Source organism: Lichenostomus cassidix, chromosome 12, assembly GCF_008360975.1.
Source record: "Lichenostomus cassidix isolate B80296 chromosome 12, HeHo_3.0, whole genome shotgun sequence".
In the NCBI taxonomy this organism is placed as follows: Eukaryota; Metazoa; Chordata; class Aves; order Passeriformes; family Meliphagidae; genus Lichenostomus; species Lichenostomus cassidix.
The window spans coordinates 7146811-7171768 of NC_139493.1; the positions used below are offsets into that span (position 1 = coordinate 7146811).

Sequence of the window (24958 nt, forward strand, 5' to 3'; positions counted from 1 at the left end):
CTTTCCTCCTCAGAAGAACATTTTGTATCAGCACTAGATAAGTACTACTAACTCTTCATGCCAGTGTTTTGAGATATACCATACCCTTCCAGGACTTGCCTGGTGTGAATGTGACCAAGTTTAGTACTTCAAATAAGGACAATGTATATTGAAAAACAGACAATAGGAGCTTTAGAACCCTTCCAATTTCAGCTTTTGTGCATGTATCCCTGCAATTTTATTCACTGTCTTACTGCAATGATGTTATTTGCTTGCAAATAACACTAGAAATGATTTTCACAAGACTTTTGTCACCTACTTATTAATTCTTTCAAATGTTCTCAGACTCAACAATGGGCCAATTAATTGTCAGCAAAATGGATGTACTGAAAAATAGCTTGGTACTTTTTTAATGGATTCTGCAAATATAATGATCAATGGGCTAGTATTTCTCATCAAAGCTACTTTCCTCTGTCCCATCTAATCAGATTTTGAAATAATTCCTAAATACCTTGTATGTGGCCAATCCCTGGTTAATTTTAACTTCCAGACAAATTAGGTGGTTTTGGGTTCTGGTTCTGACACAAGCAGGTGCTGCAGGTTTTAGTTTGCTCTAAATCAAAGGAGAAGGAATTTCTGATGGTAATCCTGGTGGTCTCCACCACTGAACCAATGTCCTTTGATGTGAATGACAGTGTCTCCTTGTAAGAGGCAACCTTTACTTTCAAGACCTTGCAGGATGCACTTCTCAACTCTTCACTAATGCTAAAGAACCCTGACTCAGAGCATTGGGTGGAATGTGAAACAAGCTTACTCCACTTTCATGAAGTACAGTCAACGGAAGGACAGAACTGCTTAAGATAACATAGGAGGTTTGTGGCAAGGACACCCATGACACTAGGGCCAATCTCACTGGGATTTTGTCCCACAATCACCTTTCCTGAAGGCCAAGACAAAGACAACTTTTTATAGCCCTTTCAGAGGGACTAATTGTGAAAATACTTGTCGCCATTACAGCTGGCTGTACCATTGGTAGAGCTCTACACCAAGCTCATTTTCATGACACAAAAATCAGTATTTAAGACAGCTGCATAGTTAAACCAGCAAAGCTGTTCTAGCATCCAGAGAGTTACATATCTCACCATAACGTCTTATAAAAAAAACCACAAGACCACATTACAAACACCACCTAGAATGTGTTTTAAATCATAATCACTCTCCAGTGCTAAGTAAACAGGCTCACCTCCAGTAGACAAGCACAGCGATGAGAAGAATGAGGCACACGAAGGTCAGTGCTGAGACCACAATGAGTGGGATGATCCATTCCATTTTACCAGGAGAAGGTCTCGTGGCCATGCTGGAGCTGTTCTTGCCAGCTGCGTGTTAAACACATAACAAAATCAATCACGGGGCGGAAAAAAGAATTACTGTAAGGAAAAATGTGCAAACAAAACAAATAGCTTATCCCTTTTACATGGTATGAGTAAACAGAGCAGAGATCCTCTAACGGCAGGGTGGGACTCCATTTGTCTTCAGTCTGAGACATGAGAGCACAGAAGTATGGTGTTTATTGCCACATATGGCTTGGATTTTACTACTGCCTGTAATTACGGTCTCATAGACACTTTCAGGACTCTTTCGTGCAAGCACCTGTTATCAGAGGTGGAGTACCCCACTGAGCCATTTCACCAGGGTAACTGAGTAAACGCTGTGCTCCGTCATCAGTGTTTGCAGATAAATGCACTCTGTTTCTCAACAGTGCAGGACAGCCCTGTTTGCAAAGCTCAGTGTAATACTTTGCTTCAGAAATAAATTTCTTGGTAACTATCTCAAAATAAAAAAATCCTCAACATGTTGGGTGTCATGTCACATCATTTGCAGAATTGTCACAATCTGGTGGGTTACTGCATACGAAAGCACTTTTTAGCATATGGATTGTCAAGATGGGTGGATGAATGAATGGATAGGATGTGTTGTAACCGACAGAAGAAATCATTATGCCACAGCTTTTGAACAAAATTAAAGTTCATCAATACCCTGAGATCTGGCTGAGTTAACTCTGCTTCACTTTTTGCATGACATCTCATTAAAATTATTGTATCATATATAAGAAGAATATCTAGAGGTTCTGTAAGTCCTGAGCCAATGAGCATAGACACTGCACCAATGCATTTCGAAAGACACCTAATTTGTGCAAATTCATGTAGACTTGATGAATAAATTGGTTTAGACAGAATGATAAAAGAAAAATGCAGCAAGCGGATTCCATATCTTATTCATGTTTCCTAACAAACAGGCAGTAGTTGATCAATACCTGTCAATAGGACGTAATGGGAAAGGATTAGTATAAACAGTTTCAGATTTCAAGGAGGATTGAAACATGCACACTTGACTTCTACTTTTAAGCCTATGTGAGTCTCTCCTTACCAACATGCTTCCTTGCCCTCGTTCAGTATTGTATTATCATGTCTTCTGAAACTGCTGCAAATCCTACCAGAAGAACTTAATTGCCTTTTCACCATAGGCAGGCAAAACACAGATAATTGGAAGTCACCAGATGTCACATAATATGAAGTCATCCTCTATTTTAATAGCATTTAGATTATACTCCTCTGTAGGCAGGAGTAAAATTCAACTAACGTGGAAGTAAAGGTTAATTGTAAATGCTTTTGCCTGACTGCTGAAAACAGAGCAAGGCTGCAGGCTGCTGCAAGCCCAGCAAGAAATCTTCCTAGTTTTAAGAACTAGGCTGATAGAGGTAATGCCCTTTAGCAAGCAGCCTAAATGAGGTGCTAATCAGAGGGATGTTTGGGGGAAGTGAACGTGCACTTTGATTGAACATCTTTGATTTCCTTGACTAGCAAAGAAGAAGGAAAACTAGAAACCCCCAAATTAGAGCAAAGGCTTATTCTCTGTGTTTGCCAAATGTACAAAATTCTAAGTCTTGAGGCATCAGTTATTACTGGTGCATTTCAAATCATTTAATAGCATAAAAAAAGTAAGCCTGTGAGGTGTTACTAATCAGAATGGTAAAAGGGACAAAGCAAAAAACCACGTGATGTAATAAAACTTTTAAGAGAGCCAAATAGTCCCAGCACCTCTATCCATTAGGGTGTTGCTTTAGTTCTCCTCAAGGACAGTATTCTGTTTAGTTTCACATCCACGTCTTTCAACACAAAAACATATGTTTCTGTTTGCATGGGAAGAAAATTAAATTCCATTGTAAGCACAGCATGGGCTGGAGTCCCAATGCACACTATTAAACTCTGCAGTGCTCACGATGCTCCTCTTACTCACTCTGCTGTGGAGAACACACTTAGCTGCCCCTGCCAACTCCCTGTACCACAGATATGAGGAGAAGAAAGTGCTCAGTATGCTGAGTGCCAGAATAGCAAATGTCATTCCCTAATGCTGATGGTTGGCCCCAAATTCCACTTGGGAACGCTCAAGCAGTGATGTGCTTCAGAAGAAAAGACATAGTTCCTGCACTGGCTTTGAAGAAAAGTCTGAGGTGTTTTCCACTATTTAAGTAACGTATTTGAGAGCTTAAACAAACCAGTGCCAATAAAAATTGTACAAAAAAGGCAGCTGGGGCCAGAGGTAGAGCAGTGCAGCTGGAGAGCTGGTGTCTGTCTTGAGTGCTGTGGCAGAAAAGCCTAAGAAAAGCCTAAGAAAAGCCAGCATGCTGGATAACTTGGAAAAAGAGTTAATGAAAACACACACACAAAAAAGACAGATCTGGGCCTCTACAGTTTCCTGTTCTCCTATATAACAAAATAGTATGAAATTAAAAAAAAATAGTCACCATTTCATTCTTTTCCAAAGCAAGAATGTCAAGCCCTGGTAGTGTCAACAGCATATCCTTGTAACAGTGCCCATCATAAGCTGTATTTGGCGGGGGATGGGGGAAGCTGAAAAAAATGGACTAGGAAACTCCATTTTTGCTAAGAAATGTAAACAGTTTCCAGTGGCATATGCCTTCGTTGAATTAATTCAGTTTGCCTTTTACTGGCTTGGAATTCATCCCAGTAGGAAGGAATAAAAATTATTACAGCATATCTGTTTCAGGAGGTCCCACATGATACAAGCCCTGGCACTGCTAAATCTACTCCTGTGTCTGGAAAAATCCCTAACTTCTGTGAACCACCCATTCAGCAGTTCCACCCAGGCACTGGGTGGATGAGCCCTGGCACAGGGAGTATTGGATGCCATCGGGCAGCCAGGGAGGCTCTTGCAGTGCAATTCTTCCACAAAGGTCAAGGTAAGAAAGAGGTATTCCACAGTTTGTGAAATCTGCTTTTTTTTCTGTGTATTCTTGGTAATTGGTTCCTGAGGAAAAAAACATGTTTATTTCCCTTAAGTGACACTGCTTGCTATAATAAGCAACCATAGCTGTACTATATAACCTATCTACTTTTATCATTCCTTGCCATTGCACAAACTGCCAGGACAAAGTTCTGTTTGTTGTACCTTTTCAGATACTATTAACCAAAGAAAAACCCTGCTGCTGAACTGCCTCACACCACCTGGTCTCCCAAGAGAAGGTCAACTTGCTCACCTTCCCTTTGAGTAAATGAAGTTATGGACTTATATAAAAGCATCAATTAATTCTGGAAAATAGTATTTGTCATATTGTTAAATGATGAAAAGGCAAACCCGTGTTTTTTAAAGAACTATTACCTTCAATACAAACGTCTGTCATTGTGCAGCTATTACCCCCTATTTCTTTAAGGCACTCCTGCAGTAGTCACAGGCTGTGCACTACTAAGCACAGCTTTTCACTGCTATGTAACAGATGCCAATCATATTTAATCCTATATCTGAAATTCATAGTTTGCAGGCATCAAATAATTCAATTCCTTTATTTTCAAGCCATTCTGCTGTTTGCTCCTGTAAGTTGCCATGTACATCTTTGAAGATGTTTAAAAGCTGTCTGGACACAGTCCTGAGTAAAGTGCTCTAGGGAACTGTTCCAGAGCAAGGAGGCTGGACTAGCTGATTCCTGTGGTCCTTCCCAACCTTATCCACTCTGTGACTCTGTGTGAAAATGGCTGAAGTGCCACACGAAATACAGCTTAATAATCCTTGCTGCATATGGAGAAGAATTACACAGATGTTTAATTATGCTAATGAGGTTATCCCCAAAGGGCTTTTGTAACCTCAGACCTGGCAAAGACTGCTCTAAAAACCAATATTCAGTCTTTGTTAAAAGCACACACCAGGCTTGAAATTTAACCCTGCACATCACGATCTCTCTGTCTCTACAAAGCCCTCTTGTGGGAGGAACTCAGCAGAGGTGGGTGAGCACTGAGGGATTGGAGGACCTGGCTGAAATTTGGATGAAGGGCCAAACCCACCTCTCTCTCCTCAGTCCCAGCTCACCAAACTCAGGCAGCATCCCCAACCCCACAGCTATAACTTTGCTCACAACAGCCCAGTTATCTCCTGTAAAAACAAAGGATCTGTTTAACTGTCTGGCACAACCAATCAAAATTCTCTGGGATAGTATCTGCTTTAGCCTGATTAAATGGAATCATCCTGGGTTTCATCTTTTTCCCTTGCTTTTATTCCGCACATCCCCCACCCCTGGCCCTTTTTTTTTGGTAGAGTATAATTTTAATCGCTGTTTTTCTAATTTTCAGGTTTCAGAGTCACGGACAATGCTGAACAGCTGTGTGTGTAACAGTTGCAGATCAAAGGTACAATTAGTCTAATGTGGGCACCAAAACAGAGAGAAGGATGATCAGGAAAATGAAAGAGGAGAATGCAAGCAAGCGTTCGGTGACAGAAGAAAATCATTAGTGTTGGCCAATACCACAGACAAGAAGAGGCCAATGCCATTTGGAAAATAATGACATGGCCTCAGGAGAGGTGTGTGTGTATGTGCGTGTGAAATAAGCACTAAAAGAAAATGAGCCTTGCTGTACTAATTGGCCTCGCACTTTCCCTGTAATTTCTCATGAGTTCCCTGTTCTCCTCTAATCATCCACACTCATGAGTACTTCCCCATTCAGTTATCTCCTTACAACTGCTAATTTGATGCTATATAATTAATTTTACAAGTGTACATTGTTATGAAACAATTTTCTACTCTTTAAAATGATTAAACTTTCTACTCACAAAAACATTTTTGAAACCTTGACAGCTTTTTAAAACCTGCTTTTAAAAGACGGAGAAAAGAGAAAAAATGCATCCAAAAATGTTTCTGCCCTCACATTTGGACACATTAAACCACAGGGGTGCTTTCTGCTCACTTTGGAAGGGGCCTTAATAGTCTTAGCTGTCCTGATGCTCAGGAATGCTTTCAGACCCTTCTGGCAATGCCCTCTTGGCTTCACTTGTCTTGATTTCAGGCTTACCTTGTTATGGAAAACCTTTAAGGCTCTTTCTCACAGGAAGAGGTCTTGCTATGGCTGGAGTTTCACTGAACTCAACTCCTGGCATGAGCTAGGTCAGGTCTGTCTGTATGAATTGTGAATTTCCATGTTACTGGGGAAAACAATTAAACTGAAGTAACTAGTCTCAGGCTTTTCCTAATTCACCAGCCTGTGTCTTTGTTAACCTAGATCCAGCCTGAAGGAAAGCTCCTTCTCCTGTGTTCCCAAGTATCTTCTCATAGGGGTAGCACTCCCAACAGGCCTCCCTCCTGACATAAAGGTGATCAGGGCAAGTGGCATCTCAAACCACATTCAGTGGGAGCACTGGCCTTTGAGGATTTCCACTTGAAGAGTAAGAAAAACAGCAGCATATTTAAAAAAAAAAAAAGTCCGCACAACCTGTTAATCTGATCACTAACAGAACAGTTGTGATTCACAGCATTACAGACTGGTCAGCATTTCTGTAACAAATGTTATTAAAGATTGGATTTAGCTCTGTCTTTTAAATTGGTTTTGAGCTATAACTGAATGCACAATATCTGCATTTTTGTGTTTTTCAATGGAGGAAAAAAAATGTATGTAAGGCTTTTTCACAGTACTCTAGAGCAGCTTTGATGGAAAAAGAAAATTATGAAACACTCTATAGATTAGCAAAACAAACAATAGTAGTAAAAAAACCTAACAAACAAGGAAGTGCACTATCTCATAAATGCTGTGGTAATACACATAATCGCTCAAATAAACTCGTCTAATAAATCAATCTAAATCTAAATCAATAAATCTAAAATAAATCCACATGCATGTACTCCATTTGCTCCTTGCAGTTTTCCTCACCAGTGCCCGGAGCTCCCCAAGCAGGAACACGTGTGGCCATTCTGCACGGCGCACTGGGAGCACCATGAGGGAGAAGCTTGCACAGGCTGTGCAGCAAACCCTGACCACAGCAGCCTTGGTGCACTTGCAGATCACCTGGGCAGGCTTCCAAGAGGTTGTATTTGCTGGGTACACATTGTGGAGCTGGGACATGCATCCAGAGTTGGAGTGTACAGGAGCACTGGCAATTCTCATCAGGACAAATAGAAAATATGTGAATTCTGCCTGCTTAAGATTTTTTTTTTCCACAGAAAAGACAGAAGGTAATCCTAGTGCAGAAAGTGACTTGTTTTGGAAGATCACAGCATGTAGGTTTTGTGTTGATAGAAAAACTAGCAATGATCCTGTATTTGGGAGAATATCTGAAAGCCCAGCCAGGGAGAATCCTGCAGATAAACTAAATTAGCTAGAAGCACATATAGCAAACTTCCCATGAAATGCCAGTTCGGCACAGCAGCCGCTCTCCCAAATTAATTTCACAGTTACAGTTCATGGCATTCCCCTCCCTTTTTATTTTCAAGAAATTTCTTGATGTAGCATGTTGGAGGTTAACATTTTTCTAGATTTTCTCTTCCAGTAAGCTACAAGGACCATGAATCTGTCCTAGTAAAAGGATATTCCTTTCCACTCTGCTCCCCCCAGTAACAGTTTGTGGGTTGGTTCTTGTGACAATCTGCCCATCAGATGTAACCAAACACCACAAAAACATTGTATCTACTGGAAATCAGTAAGGAATTTGGATTGTGTTATTTTCCAACACTTACGCTGGTAAAAACGGTTTCCCCGCAGATCACTCACCTGGGTTAATGGTGATGAATTTGTTATCTGAGGGATATTCCTCTGGAAACCTGTCCTCCTTTGGAGGAGGTTTTCTTGTTGTCTCTGGTCTCCTTGGGATCTTGCCCAGGTACAGTTCGTCGGTGAACGCTGGTGGCACTTGGGTGGAAGGGAGCGGCTGGGGCTGAGTGTCGGCTTCGGCAAAGCTCTCCTTCTCGGCACCTCCAGCCGTGGGGGCAACGTTTTGGTCTGGCTCTTCTCCCGATATGGTTTTATTTCCTTCTTCCTCAGCAGTCCTGTTGGGGGAAGCCACGGCCAGGCCGGGCTCCGTGCTATTGCGCGCCTCCGCGGCTGCCGTTGCCCTGCTTTTCTCCTTCTTTTCAGCGTCCTTTTCTTCCTCTTCCTCGTGCTCCCGCTCCCCGTCCTCGCTTTCACTCTTTTCATCCTTCTCGCCCTCCTCGGCTCCCTCGCCATCCTTGGTCAGTGCCGAGTCCCGCTCGGGCCCCGGGGAGGCGGCGGGGGCCTCAGTGGTGGTCACCACGGCCCGGCCAGCCTGTTTGCTGGGGGCGGCGGCGGCAGGCGGCCTGGTGGGCCACACGCTGCTGGGGAAGGATGAGATGCCCCCGCCGCTGAAGCCCAGCCCTGCCAGCAAGGTGCTGGTCACCACGGAGGCTACGGTGGCCTGGCTGCCGCTGGAGGAAGGGCCCATGCCTGTGGCCATGGACACAAAGGAGAAGGGGAGCCCCGAGGAGGTCCAGGTGGAGGAGCCGGAGCTGATGGGAGCCATGTCTGCTGAGGAGGCAGGAGATGCTGTGGGCTTGAGGAGGTCACCGGCAACAGAGGGGAAGAAAACACAGCAGAAAGCATCAGCAGGGGCCCAGCATGCTACCTTGGGTCATTCTCTTGCTTTTCCCTCCCTTTTCACACACATGCCATTCTCCTAAAACCAGAGACTCAACAGCAGCTGGATGAAAGGCTGAGCCAGGACAGAACACACCACAGAGCTACCAGCAAGCCACAAAAAGAGAGGAAATCTCCCTGCATTCACCACATCATCATCATCAAAACCCTTTTTTTTATCCTTATCTTTATTTTACATCGGGACCTTCTCCACCCACGTCACCACTGACTTGTGAGTAACGTTTCCTCTCAGGGTGAGATGAATGTAAAGGAGTTTAATGAGTTCAGCTGCATTACTCACAGTGCTTTAATCCTTAGAATACAGGCATTTAAAAATACAGTGTTACATAAGGGGTGTCCCAAAATAATGGCTGTGCTGCCAATGTGAGCATCCGTGGCTGGTGGGTCTGCTCTGACAAGGAACTCTGGCTCTTCCCACACACATTGTGAGGGCCTCAAAGGATACTATTTTTATTTCTTTCATTTACCCATCAGGATTATTCTCATAAGGAATGGTGCTGCTGTGAGGCATTGCTCTTGTTAGAAAAGAACTGCAGCATGGCCAGCTGGGCACTCCTGAAGGACTTGGAGAGCACCAGGAGCCCTTCAGCAAGCCACCACCATGTCTGCCAGGACCACCAGGCTGTGACATCCATGTATAGACTCAGTTTTCCACATCCACAGGACTCTCCCTGGCCACCACCAGTGAATGAAAGGCAGGACTGGCACTGCCTGCCTCCCTTAGGGAGCTGAGGAAGTAGAGAATGAACTATGGACTTTGCATCCTCTGCACCCTGCCAATATTATTCTAATATCAACCCATTGCAGACATGCAGGTCTCTGCACACATGTGTGTGCTCTGCTGTAAATAAAACCCCTTGGTGTACACAGGAAAAACTAAACCTTGGTCTATCCATAAAGAACTAGTCCTGAATTACATGTGGAAAAAGAGACTGAAATGAATTGTCTAAACACAAGGAATAATTCTGTGGAAGAGCTGAGTCAGCAGTTCCTCTGGACAACCTGACCATTCTCCCTCTCTGAGTTACTGAAAAATGTCTTACGTTACTGAATTCATCAGCAGGAGGCCCATTAGCTGGAGAAGTATGCACCAGATAAGAACAAAAAAGGGTTAAACAGGTGCTACTGAACATTGAAAAAAAGTAAAATGTTTAATTTGGAAACTAAAATTTTTAACTTAACAGTATTTCTGCATCTCTCTGCAATTCCTGGGTTCAGTCAAGCCGTGTAGTTGAAATGCTGCAGTAAACCAAGAAAGGCTGCTTTCTCACATTATTTTTGACCAGCTGCAATCACAGAGAACTTGAGATCTCAGATGAAAACCTGTACTTTAGAGATTTCAAGCCAAAACTTTAAATAAGCATCTAAACTTTCAGATACTTATCAATCTGAATCCCTGAGGCACTGTGAGATTTGCTTTTAGCTGGCATGAACAGTCTCAAAGCTGGACTGAATATTAAAATTTGACAGGAGATTTTATATATCTAGAATACCTCTATACATCATTAAACAAATATTAATCATTCAAATGCAAGCTTTGTATATGTTATTTGCTTACTAGGGAGTATATTGAACTGGATCAGAGTAAAACCAGAAGCAATGTACTTAGAGTAAATTCAATAGTATGAATCCAGCCCATAAATTTGACTGAACAACTGAGTACACTGAATGCCAAGAAATTTAGGTTATGGATAGCTTATATTAAATAAACTAATAAGACGCTTTCAAAAATGAAACAGTGTATTCTATTTTTACTGTAAATGTACCAACATTTCTGATTCTGGAATACAAAAGTTGGCTTCAGTGACTTGTTACAGTCTCAACTGAATTAAAATAAAACAAAGAGATTGTACAGGCTTCATCCACACCATAACAGGTATCCTTAAAGCACTGGAAAAGCAAAAATGCCCTGTGTGAGGCCTTATGCCTGTTGCATATACTTCTGGTCATACAGTTAATAAAAGAAATTCAATCTATTTCCACAGTAATCATTAAGATTTTACAAATCCCCTCTAAATGGGTTGAATAAAGATTGGACAAAAATTTTTAACACTCGATTCTCCAGTGGCCAAAGCCTCTCAGAGCACAAAGCTAGAAAGCCATTTCATACTGGAACTATATTTTATGCTGTAAAATATATAGCATTTTATACTGGACACCCTTTCCCCTGGAAAGCTGGGTCCTGCTGCAGATTTCCAACACCGTGCTGCCACCTGGTGGGAATGTCCCCAAATCCCTGCTCCCCAAACCCACGACTTACCACTCCTGTCTTCACAATTCTGGTCCCCTCGAAAATTCGAGTGGTGTTAGCTGGGGAGGGAAGAAGAGCAGCGTGTCAGGGCAGGGGAGGAGGCAGAGGAACAACTGCTAAACATCTGCTCAACATGTGGCTACAAAATACAGGTGAAGGTCTCAGTCTGGAGCAAAGGCAACTCAGCTCTTTGGGCATTACTCACCTCACTTTGCACTTGTGTCTAAACACAGATTTGCTTGTCCTCAATTACTCAGACCTGGCAATGCTGGCTTATGTGAACTGTCAGAAAACAAATTCTCTCCTTCAACCCCAAGCTGGATGAAACATCCTGCCTTACACAGGAAGCAAGAGTACCTTGATAATGATAATAGTTTTTTTTCCTGTCCTTATAATATTATCATTATTTATTGCTATATATCTTAACTACAACTATAATCAAGATCTCAATAATGTTTTGAAAGCTCAAGTGGATTAATTTGCTAGGTTAGATGTTGGGCACAGCCAGAGATTAGAAAAGCAGCTCCTTTTTGGGGACGTGGAAGGAATCACATCATCTACTCCACTGCAGATGTATGTATCACTTCCACTGCACTGAATACTGGGCTAGAACTGGGCTAGAGTACTCAAAAGATACCCTTCAAAGCTGTCAGTAATGATTTACTCCTAACAGTGATCAAACAATTATTGTAGTCAAACTTCAAAGAATTTTTCCATTCCATCATCTGGTAAAAGAGGTCATAATAAGCAATACACCAGTTTCTGACTTCTGCCTGGAACTTAAAGTGAAGTCTAAAAACACTGTGCTGAGGTACCACGAACAGAGCTGCACAGGAGTTGTGGCTCGGACAGGACACTTGTCTGATCCCTGCTCTCTCTGCAATTCTGCCAACACTGTGGTGACACCACAACAGAACTAAACCATGTCCATAGGTTGATATCCTTCAGACACTAAGTGCTAACAGAGCAGGATCAAAACCCTCCCGCTTTCTGAAAATGACACTGAAAAATGCCCCTATTATTTTGTTCCATATGCAGCATCAGATCCAAGTGACAACTCTTTGCTTCATCCTAACAATTTAAACTTTTAACTCCCTGCTTGTTTGATTCTTACATTACCCATTTTGAGGTTTATGCATCTATAAGCTGGAGTGGGAGGGAATGCTCTCATCAGAGGCAAAATTTTCCCTATTTAATAAAAAAATGTCATAATAAGTTCCCAGGAAGGAGCAAAACTTCAGCACTTAAAAACCTCAAAAAACATCAAGTTCTTCTACCAAATATCAGCTTTACCAGATTTCTCCAATAAACTTAAAAGGAAACCCATGACAAAGGACAGCTTATCATCTAGTTCTTTTGATTTTTCTTTAAATATGTATGTTTTGGAAATCACTGAGGTTGCATGCATGGTAAAACCTGAATGTCTCCACATGTGGTTGTCAAGGTAGGACTGATCTCCTTTCCTCTTTACATAAAACAGACACCGATCAGACTCACATTCTGTTACAGCTGTGCCTCTGATGCATAAGCAGTCTCTGATGAATTTGTTTCAGAAAACTAGTACCAAGACAAGCTCTACATTCTCCTAAAACCTGACAAACCCTGCCAGTGAGAGGTGTAGGCAAACCCTCCTTGCTGGAAATGTGATTCAGATCAAGTCACCAGCCACAATATGAAATTAGCATTGTCTACATGCATTCAAACGTCTTCTGAAATAACTTCACACCATATTGCACTCTGCAAAGAAAATATTAAACAAAACAAAGAGTAGTTCAATGTAAAAATATGTATGTGGATTTTTTACCTTGAAAGAGCATAGTCTGGCTAAAGTCACTACGCATTTCATTTCGGCAAACTGCTTGAACTCTGAACAGATAAAGGATGTCAGGTGAGACATGGCTAATGATGGCCTTCTGTTTAAAAAAAATAGATATTATTCAGTTTTTTACCCCCACAGTACTGTCCACGATCAGTTTGAAATATATACAGTATTGTGCTAAGACAGGACATTTATGCCATGTAAGACAAGCTACGTTTCTACACAGAAATACTCAGTGGTTCCCTGGAGAGGGCAAGGTTGAAGGGGTGCACCCAGACACTGCTGACTCTGCCCATGAGACAGAAATGAACACATCCCACACCTGTTCTCATGACAGTCTTCATGCCTGAATGTCCCTGCTCTCCCTAGAAAAACTTAAAACTCAAGTCATTTGCCTTTACAGCAATTAGAGTAAGACTTTTTTTAGGTGGAGATCCATGTCCTAAACACAAGATAAGCCCAGGAAAGGCAATGCATATGCTAACAGACTATTTATTTTGCAACAAACTGGCTAGGGCAATTCAATGGTGGTGTAGTGTGCAACATGATGGCTTAGCATCCTGGGCTGGGATATCCCTGCTTCCTCCTAGACCTTAGCCTTAGTCCACAACCGCATCAGTTCACAGGAGGAGCTGAGTGAGTCACTTGAAATACCTGTGATCTTTCTAGCAAAACACTGTCTAGCTCTGATTCAAGGTGGGACAGCCCAACGGTATCTGCCGGAGCACTGAATACAAACTGCACTCTTGTCTGAAAACAGGTTTCCTTCCTCTTGCCCCTAAAATAGACTAAGTTGTCATTGCTTTCTTAACCTCCAAGCTCTGCTGAACAGCACAGGGTCTCACTGCAATTTATTTCCAAGCTATCACTCCATCATATCCCTTGCACTTGTAATTATTTCTTTTACATAAAACAGGATGCTTTCATGATGCCCACCTCATTTTTGCTGATTAAGGCTCTTTTCCTTATACCTGATTAAAAAATCTCCCTTAAGAGTGTGAAATTATGACAAGAGAGAGGTTACAATACATCATAACCTTGGGTGCCTTTCAATGGATTCCTTTCTGATTTCATAAGGCAGATTGTTCCCTAATGTGACCCAGATAACAATGTCTAGTGGGGAAATTGAAAATATAAATGGAAATGAAGTAAAAGAATCTTCATCTAAGGGAATAAGAGAAGTATTATTGTATAACTGATTGAATGGGCCCAGAGGACTGTGTATTTGAAAAAAAATATGGTAACAGTCATTAGGAATAACACTGTGCTGCTGCATTTTTCATGTGCATATACAATTACTGATTTCATTATTCTAGAGGCTTTCTTTGATTAACAATAAATGGAGGCCTTTCAAACCTGAATATGTCACTTTGATTTTATATGCAGAGAATGTTAAGGACCAGTACAATACTTGCTTCCACTTAGACAAGAATGACAAGCAGATGAAATCCTAAATGGAGGAGATAGAGCAGTGTTTCCATCTGTGCTGGAACCATCTTGCTCTCCTCTCTTTTTCTCACACTGCCAGATGTAGGCAGTGCTTATACAGGGCCACTCCAAAATAATCTTCAAGCCCTGACTATGCAACTCCTGCCTCTGGCAGCACTTACTGCCAGAAACTGCTCCAAAGTCTGCAAGGGGCTGTGCACAGTGAAAAGCCTGAGCCCAGGAACAGATTTTGGGGGATCGGACTTTTCATGTGAAAATCTGTAAGTTGAACACAAGCCAAAAGGTATTCAGAGCCTCACCATTTCCTGAGCCAGCTGCTTCTCAGCAACACTACATGAAAAAGTGTCTGCAGATTCAGTCCTTTATGCACTCACATAAACTATAAATTCACACTCCAGTGTTTGGCTAGCCTGTTAGGCAACGTTCAATTAATGTTGAACATTTAAATAGCAATTCATTGTGAGCCTAACATTAGCCTGTCTATAAGGTAACAACTGCTTTCCTCCTCTACCTCCTTCTACCAAGAAAATAACAATTTAAGTATAACTTGATACATATGTCTGGGGTTGATGCTGTGCTTTTACCAGGTCCTTGTCACTATCCTTGGTGAAAGTCTTCTCCTTTTCATCTTCATTTTTAGTCCAGCTATATGAGATCATGTAGTTCATGATCGGAGGGTGGTAGATGGTTTCTGGTTGGTTCCAGGTTACCAGTAGCGCTGTCCTGTTCACAGGCTGCACTTTCATGTTGACTGGAGGAGTGCTGCAAGCTGAAAAACAGAAGGAAAAAAGATGAAGCTCTTCAAAATAACCGAGACAAAACAAACAGGAAGAAAGGTGCCTCACTCTAAGAGCTAGGTTTTTTTCTTTAATGCCCTGGCCTACAGTAACAGCTTCAACTGCAATCCACTGAGACCAATGGGATTTAATACCACCTGCAGCTGCTTTCTGCTCTCCTGAGTAAAGTCAATGAGAGAATCTATTCTCTGCAGGCAGGTTGCTTAGTTCTCAGCTTAATTCTCAGTCCTGACATTTGCATGTATACTTTAATTTGGTGACTTAAGAGCTCTGCACTGGAACATTATGAAATCCAGTGGATCTGATCCACAGCTTCCCTCATCCACACCCTCCTGTGTAAGGGGTAAATACCCCAGTGTGCTCTGCTGGCCCTGGAAGGAGTTGAAACCTCCGAAAATGTGACACAATTGGGTCAGTAAGTAGTTTCCTCTTTGCCTAGTACATTTTTAAATGAGAGAAGTTGTTTTATACTCCTCTTTCTATGTATCTTCCTTCAGAGATGCTCAACTATTTGTCAGTAATTATCACCAGCACAAGGACAAGTGGTTCTTGATGGCCTTGGCCATCTGCTCTGAGCAGGCAGAGGAACCCCCAGCCAGCCCTGCCTTCCTAACCCTGCCTGCAGCGTGGGGGCACAAGTCACTTCTCAGCCATGCTTGTCTGTGGGGACATCAGCACAGGGACATCTTAACCACCGGGAAAAGCTCCTGCTTCTGCTTCCAGCACTACCAAACCCAAAATTCTGCAGGGCAGACCGTGTCCAGGCATAAATCCAGCCCAGCCCCTCGAGGAGTGGGGTGTGCAGAACCCCTCAGCGCTGAAGAAACACATTTCAAGGAGTTGCCATGGAAAGGTCCGGGTGGGGATGCACAACACTAGATGGCACTCACATGCTGTGGGAAAACTGCATCATCCCCTTCCCAGCTATGAAGAGTTCAGATTTTTTTCAAGCTTTAAAAATCACGTTTAAAATACCCAATTCAGGGCAGATTCTCATATTCTCTTTCTCAATATAAACTCTGAACCAAGGAAAATCACTTGCAATGATACCTAAATGCACGTGCTGTGGCAAAGGAGCTGGTCTCTTCTGCCAGGGAAAAGCAAAGTGTCACCCAGCCTATCAGGGTTTGCAGAATTATTTTTCCCAGTACGACTTTTCCTTTTAAAGCCAACACACTGAGCTTGTTTGTGCTCTGCAGGTATGTGACTGCATGTACATCTGGCCATTATTTCACTTCTAAAGAGTCCTGGCAGCACTGAAGGAGAGAAATGTCTATTCCTGTGCCTGGACTTGCAGGTTGGCCATGCAGCTCTGCTGTTACATTAGTGAAACAGCTACAGTTCTTAAATAAAAATGATTAAATGCTTTAAACACCAATATTACCAGTACAATAGAAAAATACCTGTCAAATGCATTCGTGCAGTTATAACTCACATTTTGTAGCTAGCTGAACAAGAAAGACAACATAAATTGCAGAAATATGCTTGGGCAGGAAAGATCTTTGAGGTTTGCTTTTGCCATGAGGGGTGACAATCCTGCAGTTTTGCAGTAGATCCCTCTGCTCGAGCCAGAAGGATGATCCAGCAAAACAAACAAACAAAGAAACCCTACAGGACTTCAAACCATTGGATAAATCTATGTGAGTTCCTATTCACACTGAGTTGAAGGGATCAAAACAGCATTCTGCTGTCAGTGCCACAGAGCCAGAGGCCACACCACGGTCTGCTGCCTGCAGATCCCCTCCCTCTGGTTCCCTCCTGGTTCCCCTAAGCACAGCTTGAAGGTGGCCAGGACCTGGATGAGAGCGGACAGCTGCAAACCATTGCTGTTATCACTATTTACAGAGCTTCCCAATCCTTGGTATGCCTCTCCATGCTCACCTCTTTCCGCTGAGATGGTCAGATCAATTCTCCCTGACATCACTGTTTATTGATAACTGCACCAATAAATCACAACTGCCCTCTTTGACGCCCTTTGTCATCACAGAATTACACTTCAAAATGCCAGGCCAGCCTTTATTGCTCCACCTAATCAAATCCCATCAGAGATAGGAGCCCAGGGTGAAGGACTACCCAGACCTAAAACTCTTATCCAGGCCTTGTCCTCCAAGAGGACATGCTGAGATTTATATATTTAAAGTAATCATGCATCAAATTGTTTTAGAAATAATTCAAGCAGGTAACCTTCCTGAGAGACAGAGAGATCTACCTTAATTACACCAGCTCTGAACAAATGCTGGCCAGCTGCTTTTCCCACAAGGACCCCAAGCCACCCCAGGAGGGGGACTGCCACATCCCCCATTCCGTGCCACTCTCTGGAACAGCTCATGCCAGCCAGAGCAGTGGGTATTTCCCAAGGGTAAATACTCACAGGAGTCAGGAAGCTCTCCCCAACCCTGTGCCTTGATCCAAGAAGGTCATGAGCACTTCTAAGCACCTGAGTGACTCCAGTGACTTCACAGCTAAAATGAGGCTGAATTTACAATACTTCTATTTCTCAGTAAATATTAGAAAATTTTCATGACTTAGTATGACTTGGTTCAATTTACTCCAAGGCACAGAGCAGCACCTAAAGTAATTTAGTATTAACCAACCTTTTCTGTTCAGCCACATGTTTTTTAACAGCTTATGAATGGGCAAAAAAGAAATCTTTTTTTATAAAATGAAACATATGGTTTTATTAATTTAACTAAACCTGCTTAGGACACAATGGAATAAAGAAACATTTGATCCAACAATTCAATTTGATGATTTAATTAAAGTGATACATAATAACATAGTGAATGTCTGAAAGGCAAAGAAAAAAGTGCAATTATTTGACCATCTATAAAACAACTGGCATTTCCCGGAGATCTAATTTTTGTTTCAATACTCTCTGTGCCTTGGATTTTTCAAAGAAGATTAAAAGAATCACAGGCTAAAGGACCTCTACTGCTTTTGCAAAATGTGCAGCTGAAGAAGAGACAGAAATGCAGGAAGAGGTTGGGACAGGGAGGGAGACATTTAATCAGGACACACTAAAGAGAAACACCAACTTTTTTTCTCTTTTGTTTTTTTTTAATGAAAGCAGGCTTAATAAGAAAAAAAAAAAAGCCTGTGAATTCAAAATTTCTTGAGGAAAAAAAGACCCAAAACCAACAACCAGCATCATTCTACACTGAAATAGCATCTCAGCTAATTTTAGAGGAAAATATTACTAATGCTCTCTTTAAAATTCAGATCCTGAGGGATATTAAAATATTGCGGGGGCTTTCAGGATGTCTTCCTGTGGTGTGTGCAATCCTGAGCAGATACCTGAACTGGCCCTGCACAGGCCTGGCAGGACACAAAAGCCACTGTGTCCTGGGCTAGCAGCCCCTGTGCCAAGACTTGTGGGGGCAGAAACCCCTGGCTGGGGTAACCAGGCCATATCTCGGAGGCACTGAACAGGCAAGAGCCTTTGCAGTACCATGGACATGCCTCACTGCAGCAAAGACATGCCCTGCACCTCTGGGAGGGAAAAAACCACCCTCACCTTCCTGTCAGGGATGACCTGATCTGGGAGAAGCTGGCAAACAAGCTGGCTCCTGCCTTCTGGAAAAGTGCTGTGGAGTCAGGAGCATTGCTTGGGTGCATCTGAAGGAAGCCCCTCTGACCCAGCTCAGGGCAGCCTCGGTTGCTCTCCCAGCTGCTGCCCATGAGTGGGGCTGCCCAGTAGCTCAAGCCAGGCTTTTCTCTGCAGATTGGCCTGCTGGGGAAGGCAGGGAGAATCCTGCATCTTGGCCAACCTCATCTTCCAGGGCTCACTCAAGCCTGGAGAAAACCTGTTTGCCACTGGCAGACGAATGCAGCATGCTGATACAGTCCTAAGCACTGGGCAGGCCAGCCATACAGCAGAGAATTATTTTCTTCATGTTAAAAACATTCCAATGGGCTGGAACAAACAAAATTAATTTAACAACTCTGCATTCATCTCTCCCATAATTTGATTTGTATGTTGTATTTGGCTACGTAACCTCCACGAGGCTTTCCTAACTGAAAGCCTGATAAAGCTTAATCCAAAAGCTCCTGGCAGCTCCATTTCAGAGAGCTGAAAGACAAAAAAAAAGGCCTTATTGTTTTGCAAAAATTAATTGTTGATATTAAGACACACCCATGAATGCAGAAAGGGCATGTAAGAGAATATTACAGTTTTTTTTTAATTATTATTGTTCCTTAAAAGCAGCCCACATTTCTCTTTCAAAGACAGAAATGCAACACCAGCCAAACTTTCTGGGTTTCATCATGCTTTTTGCATATGCTACCTGTGGTTATGAAAAGAGCTATTTAGGGAAACTTTGAGAGAGTGCAAGAACTGTATATTCAGTTATGGCTTGTATACCTTCTCCCTGTAAAACAGGTCCTCATATGATGAATCCAGTTGCACCAGGCTCAGTGGGATTTATAAAATCCTCTAAAAATGTTCTAAGTTAGCTCGTCCATGCATAAAAATGTCACCACTTTAAAGGCAGTTATTTCTAGCTGTGCTGTGCCCTCCTTTGAAAAATCCCACTCTCTCCCTCCTGCTGAATGTCTCAGCAATGCAAAACTGCTGTTCCTCTCCTTGGTGCCGTGGGATACACGTTGTGTGCTGAAGCCCTGACAATTTTCAGCACAGAAAAACAACATGACAGTGAGATCCTGAATCCCTTGTGGCGACATGGGCAGGGATCTTCTAAGGCAATTCATACATGGAAAGGATAACATCAGCATCAGGATGTGCCCATAGCATGGTAGTGGCTCACAGCTGCTCAGTGGTAACTAAAAGACAGGGACAAGGGTCTTGTCTTGCTCTGGGAGGCAGCTTGTGGCTGAAAGGTGAGAGAGGCTTCACTTCTTTTTTGTACTAGTCTCGATATGCAGAACAATGCATTCAACAGGATGAGTGGCAGGGAATAGTATTCCTCCCTTAAAAGCAGAAGCATAAAGGAAGGTAGTTGGAGCATTTCTTCCCCCATGGTCAGTAGGAGAGAAACTTGAGAGGTCAATATGGGGGTTTGATGTCTTTCTTCCCCATAAGGGCAAACAACTTGGTGGACAAGCTTTTGGGGGAGAGAGGGTGTTTCGTTCCCCTCCGCCCCAGCCCTGGGAAGGAGCTGATAGGCCATTCCTGCAGGATATATGCACCACTTGCTGCTGTACTGACACTGAACTCAGCCACAGGCATCCCAGCTGACTTCAGAGAGCCTGAAAGCTGTGACCAATGCCTGCGCTATTGCCAAAACACTGCACCAAGTTCAGTCAGCCCTGTCACCCCCAGGACTCCAACCGCAGACAAGAAAAAAGCAATGCCACCAACAGAGAAGGGAAGAAAAATACTTTCAACTGCATCTATACCTATATACACACACACATATATATTCCTTCTCATTATTAGATCCTCAAAACATCAAATAAACACTGAAATGCAAAAATATGGGTTATGCTGCAATGAGAAAACTCACATTTGCTTTCAGTGCCATGGTAAGAGAAGTGATCTAGGGCCAGATTCAGCTACATTGAACTGGTGTGGCTCAGTGGAGGTGCTTGGGAAGAGACTCCAATCTATAATAAACAAGAGCATGCTTTGGGCTGTCGGATTCAATCCCAGAGTTCAGCAAGGGCTGTGCTCCCAAAGGATAACAAATAGACTACGAAGATCATATGCAGAGACAACACAGGCTTTAATATATCAGAAAGTGCTAAGAGGCATACTTGCAACATTTTCCCCCTTCTCCTTTTACTAAATGTTTGCAGTTTTTTTGCTTTGCTTTACTGTACATTGTTGACTTCTCAGAGTGCTTATAAATGACATTATTAATATATAAAGATAATTGCTTTAAAGAGCAGCACACATTTTTCCTTTACCTTTGCCTGTACTTTGCCAGCAGGCATTGGCAGGCTCCGGAGCATGCTGTACACACAAATATTTGTGTTGATCTACTTCAATCCACAGGCAGAATGTAGCTAGGAGACAGACTATTTATCTTCCCTGCTCTTACCTTCCACTATGCTTCAAAAAGACAGGGCTTTTTCTTGAGGTGTAAGGGACACCAACAGACCCCACACTTGTTTTATGAGCCCTACGAAATAATCTCATGAGCAAATGGGCACGTGGGTCTCTCTGTCAGAAGGGCTCTGGACAAGCTGGGGTTTGCCCCTCTGTTGCTGGCCCATTTCCCAAGGTGGACACACAACCAGGATTTGGATTAATACCTGTATGGCTTTGTAGCTCCATGGCATCACTGATCCTGTTTTACTGAAACCCAGGGACCGTGTGTTTTACTACATTGTCTTTGCACCTAAGTATTTCACATATTTCACAGAAAGTGTTTCTACAGTTGTGGTCTGAATCCCCAGCAGCTGCAGATCAGCCTTGCACCATCAGATGCCACGCTGTGCTAAACTGATGTCTGACAAGGACCTGCCCTGCAAGTTTTGTGTTTGTATTGCACACATCCACGTGTGCACACAGAGGGTGATTCGTGTTTAGAATGTACACCTGTGCCCTTATGTACACAGTGCACCTGTGCCACATGTGTGATCACATTCTGTGGCACAAACAGCACCAGCAGGGAGGAAGGAGGATTTCCTGCCAGGAGGACACAGATTTGCCATGTTAGCCAAGCTGACCTTTCTGGTGAGGATTGTTTGGATGAGGGAGCATAGCAAGGACAAGCCAATAGGGCTGGTAGAGCCTCCAAATACTTGCCTGTGGGATGCCCAAAATCAGATCAGGAAAGCAGCTTTCCTTTTATAGATTCTGGAGGCTTTTTCCAACACAAAGGCTGAGCTGCAGGCACTCATGGCCCAAATTAAAATTAGTACTTCTGTGGGCTGAACAGCTGGGCCAGCAGGTAGGCAGAGCAGAAAGGAATTCCCTCCAGGTGTAAATGGAATAAATCATCAAGCTCAGCTCTTCCAGCTTTAGTGGCAGCTGTGAACCCAAACCACGCCTACACTTTCACACTAAATTCCTCTTGCTCTGTTAGTTTGGACCCTTTATAATCTCTGAAGAAGTGTAAGCAGTGACTTAGTGCTTATTAATAAATCTATTGATAAGTTGTTAACCACATTCAGGCCTGGACACACATGCTGCTCACATTACAACCACAAGAAGTTACTACAGTTGCAAACAGAACCCTGCAGAACAGAGCCACTGCAAGGTGAAGCATGAGACCTATGTCAGGTATAAGTACCACATCTTTTTGCATCTGAGTCCCCCTCAAAACAGGTTGTGTTCTACCCAACCTGAAACTCTCTGGAAGGCAGCAGCCTATCTTTTCGTGCTTTTGCACAACACTCTCCAAGACAGCTGCACACACAAGGACCAGCCGGTGCTCAGAGCCAGATGTGGCTGAGGTGGAAGGGGTGAAATAGGCAGAAGAAGCACACCAATTTCTGCCTAAAATGTGCTTTCAGCAGCTACTAGAGGTGCTTCTCTCTCTCAAAAGAGACTCTTGCAGCTGCAGGTGAGGAGCTTTACTTGGAGCACTGAGGCAGTGGCAGCCAGGCAGGTCTGTAGTGTGAAGGTGAAGGGCAGGCAATGAGCAGGACAGTGTCAGCATCCTCAAGTGTGACCTTTTGCTCCAAGCCAGGCTGCTACACCAACAGAAATCCTAATGATGAGACAATGATTCATTTGCACCACACCTAGTAGGGTGCTGACCTGATTAAAGGGCAATGGAATTGGGAAAGGATAGCTTCCAAAACAAAATGAAATAAAAAAAGCAAAGAGGAAAAGCTCCGTTATCCAAGGAATGTGGGAAGGAGTTGTTAATCTATGAAGAAATCTTCCAAGATTCTTCCAAAGGACAGAAAGAATCAATGCCCATGGTAGACATACCATAAATTAACTAAAAAAAACCCCAAAGTTCTCGTTTATTTTCTTTCTCCCTGAAATATTTAAAGAAAATACACAGCTAAATTTTCCTTTAGCCGTCCTGAGTAAAATTTCCAATAATGAATAACTTTAAATTTACATTCATGATGTTGTTTTGGATATGTTACACATACTACTATGGAGTATTTTTTAGTAATTTAGGTTTGACTAAACCATAAAAATGACATTCTGCAAGAGCAGAACTTTTCTGCCTAACACCCTTTTTGGACTCCCAGAGAGAACCCGAGGGCATGAAGAGACTGCAAAGTTGTTTTGCGAGAGTTTTCATAAAACATGGGCATTTAGAAAGCAAAAACAAATTACTGGGAGTAATAACAGAGGCTATAAATGAGACAAACAACTTGTTCTCATTCAGAAACACTGCTGCCAATGCACTAAACTATCTGCTTCAAAGTGTTGATGTCAGTGCACTGAATCTCTGGACCTTTGGATGCTGCTGTGCAGAAAGGCAATACCTTTACAGAAGCCTGTAGTCTCTTTTTTGACATCAGGAGCCATGAAATAGTGGATAAGAACTAAACTGCTTTGCTTGAGCAGTGCAGGACCTTTAGCTGCAGGTCAATGGCCTGAGCCATGCCTCCAGCACAGGGCATGCAGGAAGGAAAATCAAAGTATCTTCTATCCATGTTTTAGTGGCATTAAGTGAAAAGGACTTCCAAACTGTGCATTACTACCACATAACAAGAAACAGTTACAAAAACAATCATCTGTACAGTACTAGAGAAATGTCCCAGATGTTAATTTGGAGTCCAAAGCTAAGTTTTACTGGAGTGAATTTATGACTGCTCATTATTTAACTTAGTCTAGGATCATAATTACAGATGGTACTCTAAGGCGAAATCCCACTGATGGGAAACAGCATCATTTGAGACTCCAGCAAAGAGTAATCAGACACCTTTGGGGAAGTAATCAGGCATCTGTGAAAGAAAACTCTGATGTCAAGGGCCCCTCACATGGGATGCTTGTTTAAGTGTTGTAAGGCTTGCAGCACGTTTAATGAGATAGAAAGGTTAAAGGGTTTTTTTGAGTGTTAAAAAAACATAAAGAAAAAGAAACAACATGTGATGTAATCAGCAGCAAAATAAAATAGGCAAGTATTGTTGCACATGGGGTACTTCCTGAAACAAGGAAATGAAACACCTTTTCCTCTTGAGTTTCCATGCCTACACCTTTACTTAAGCAGGTAATGTTTTGTAAATACAGCTCTGCTTGATGGGACAACATGTGAAAGTAGCAAGGACCCTGCAGGCCCAGATCCTCAAACTGGATGCACTTTTATGTAAGAATTCTATTTGTCTCTGAAGAGCCATGTACACTATTAAACCAATAAATAATTAGCTCTACCAGAGTGCAGGAGCACAATATATGATGTGACAGAGCAACACAGTTCTGAGCCACAGAGGACAGGCCAGAGAAGAAAGGAGGCAATTTTAACAGAGATGGTTTTGTCCAAAAAGTCAAACACTGCCACAGTCACTGATAATTACAGTATCTAATTAATGTTTTACACATGCACCATGGCTTAGAATATCTGTACAGAGAACCTCTAACTATTCAAAACTTTACATAAATTAGTATTGCAACATGGGTGAGCCCTCTTGGTAAATGATGATCTGCCTGATTTAGCAGTATGATCCACTGTGTAGCTTGCATCTCTGAAAATTTCATCTTCTTAAAAATATCATTGTACAAGGCTTTATTATCAACCCACCACTTGCTACAATTACATAGCTGAACAGTATTTAACCTGAACGGTGTATTTCAGAAATAAGATCTTTAAACATCATCTGTATGGTTTTTTGAAATAGCTCCAGG

General features: G+C 42.5%; 1 protein-coding gene across 2 annotated transcripts in view; it reads right to left on the reverse strand.

Annotated features, from left to right (window-relative positions):
• The window catches only part of PTPRG (protein tyrosine phosphatase receptor type G), a 389130-nt gene that overhangs the window by 66735 nt on the left and 297437 nt on the right, over positions 1–24958 (reverse strand). For both annotated transcript variants that reach the window (XM_085072418.1, XM_085072419.1), the window contains exons 9-13: positions 15031–15215; positions 12983–13091; positions 11188–11237; positions 8028–8823; positions 1223–1355 (exon numbers count right to left, since the gene is read on the reverse strand). In XM_085072418.1, the coding sequence (XP_084928544.1) occupies positions 1223–1355; positions 8028–8823; positions 11188–11237; positions 12983–13091; positions 15031–15215 (1273 nt within the window). The remainder of the gene's footprint in view (positions 1–1222; positions 1356–8027; positions 8824–11187; positions 11238–12982; positions 13092–15030; positions 15216–24958) is intronic.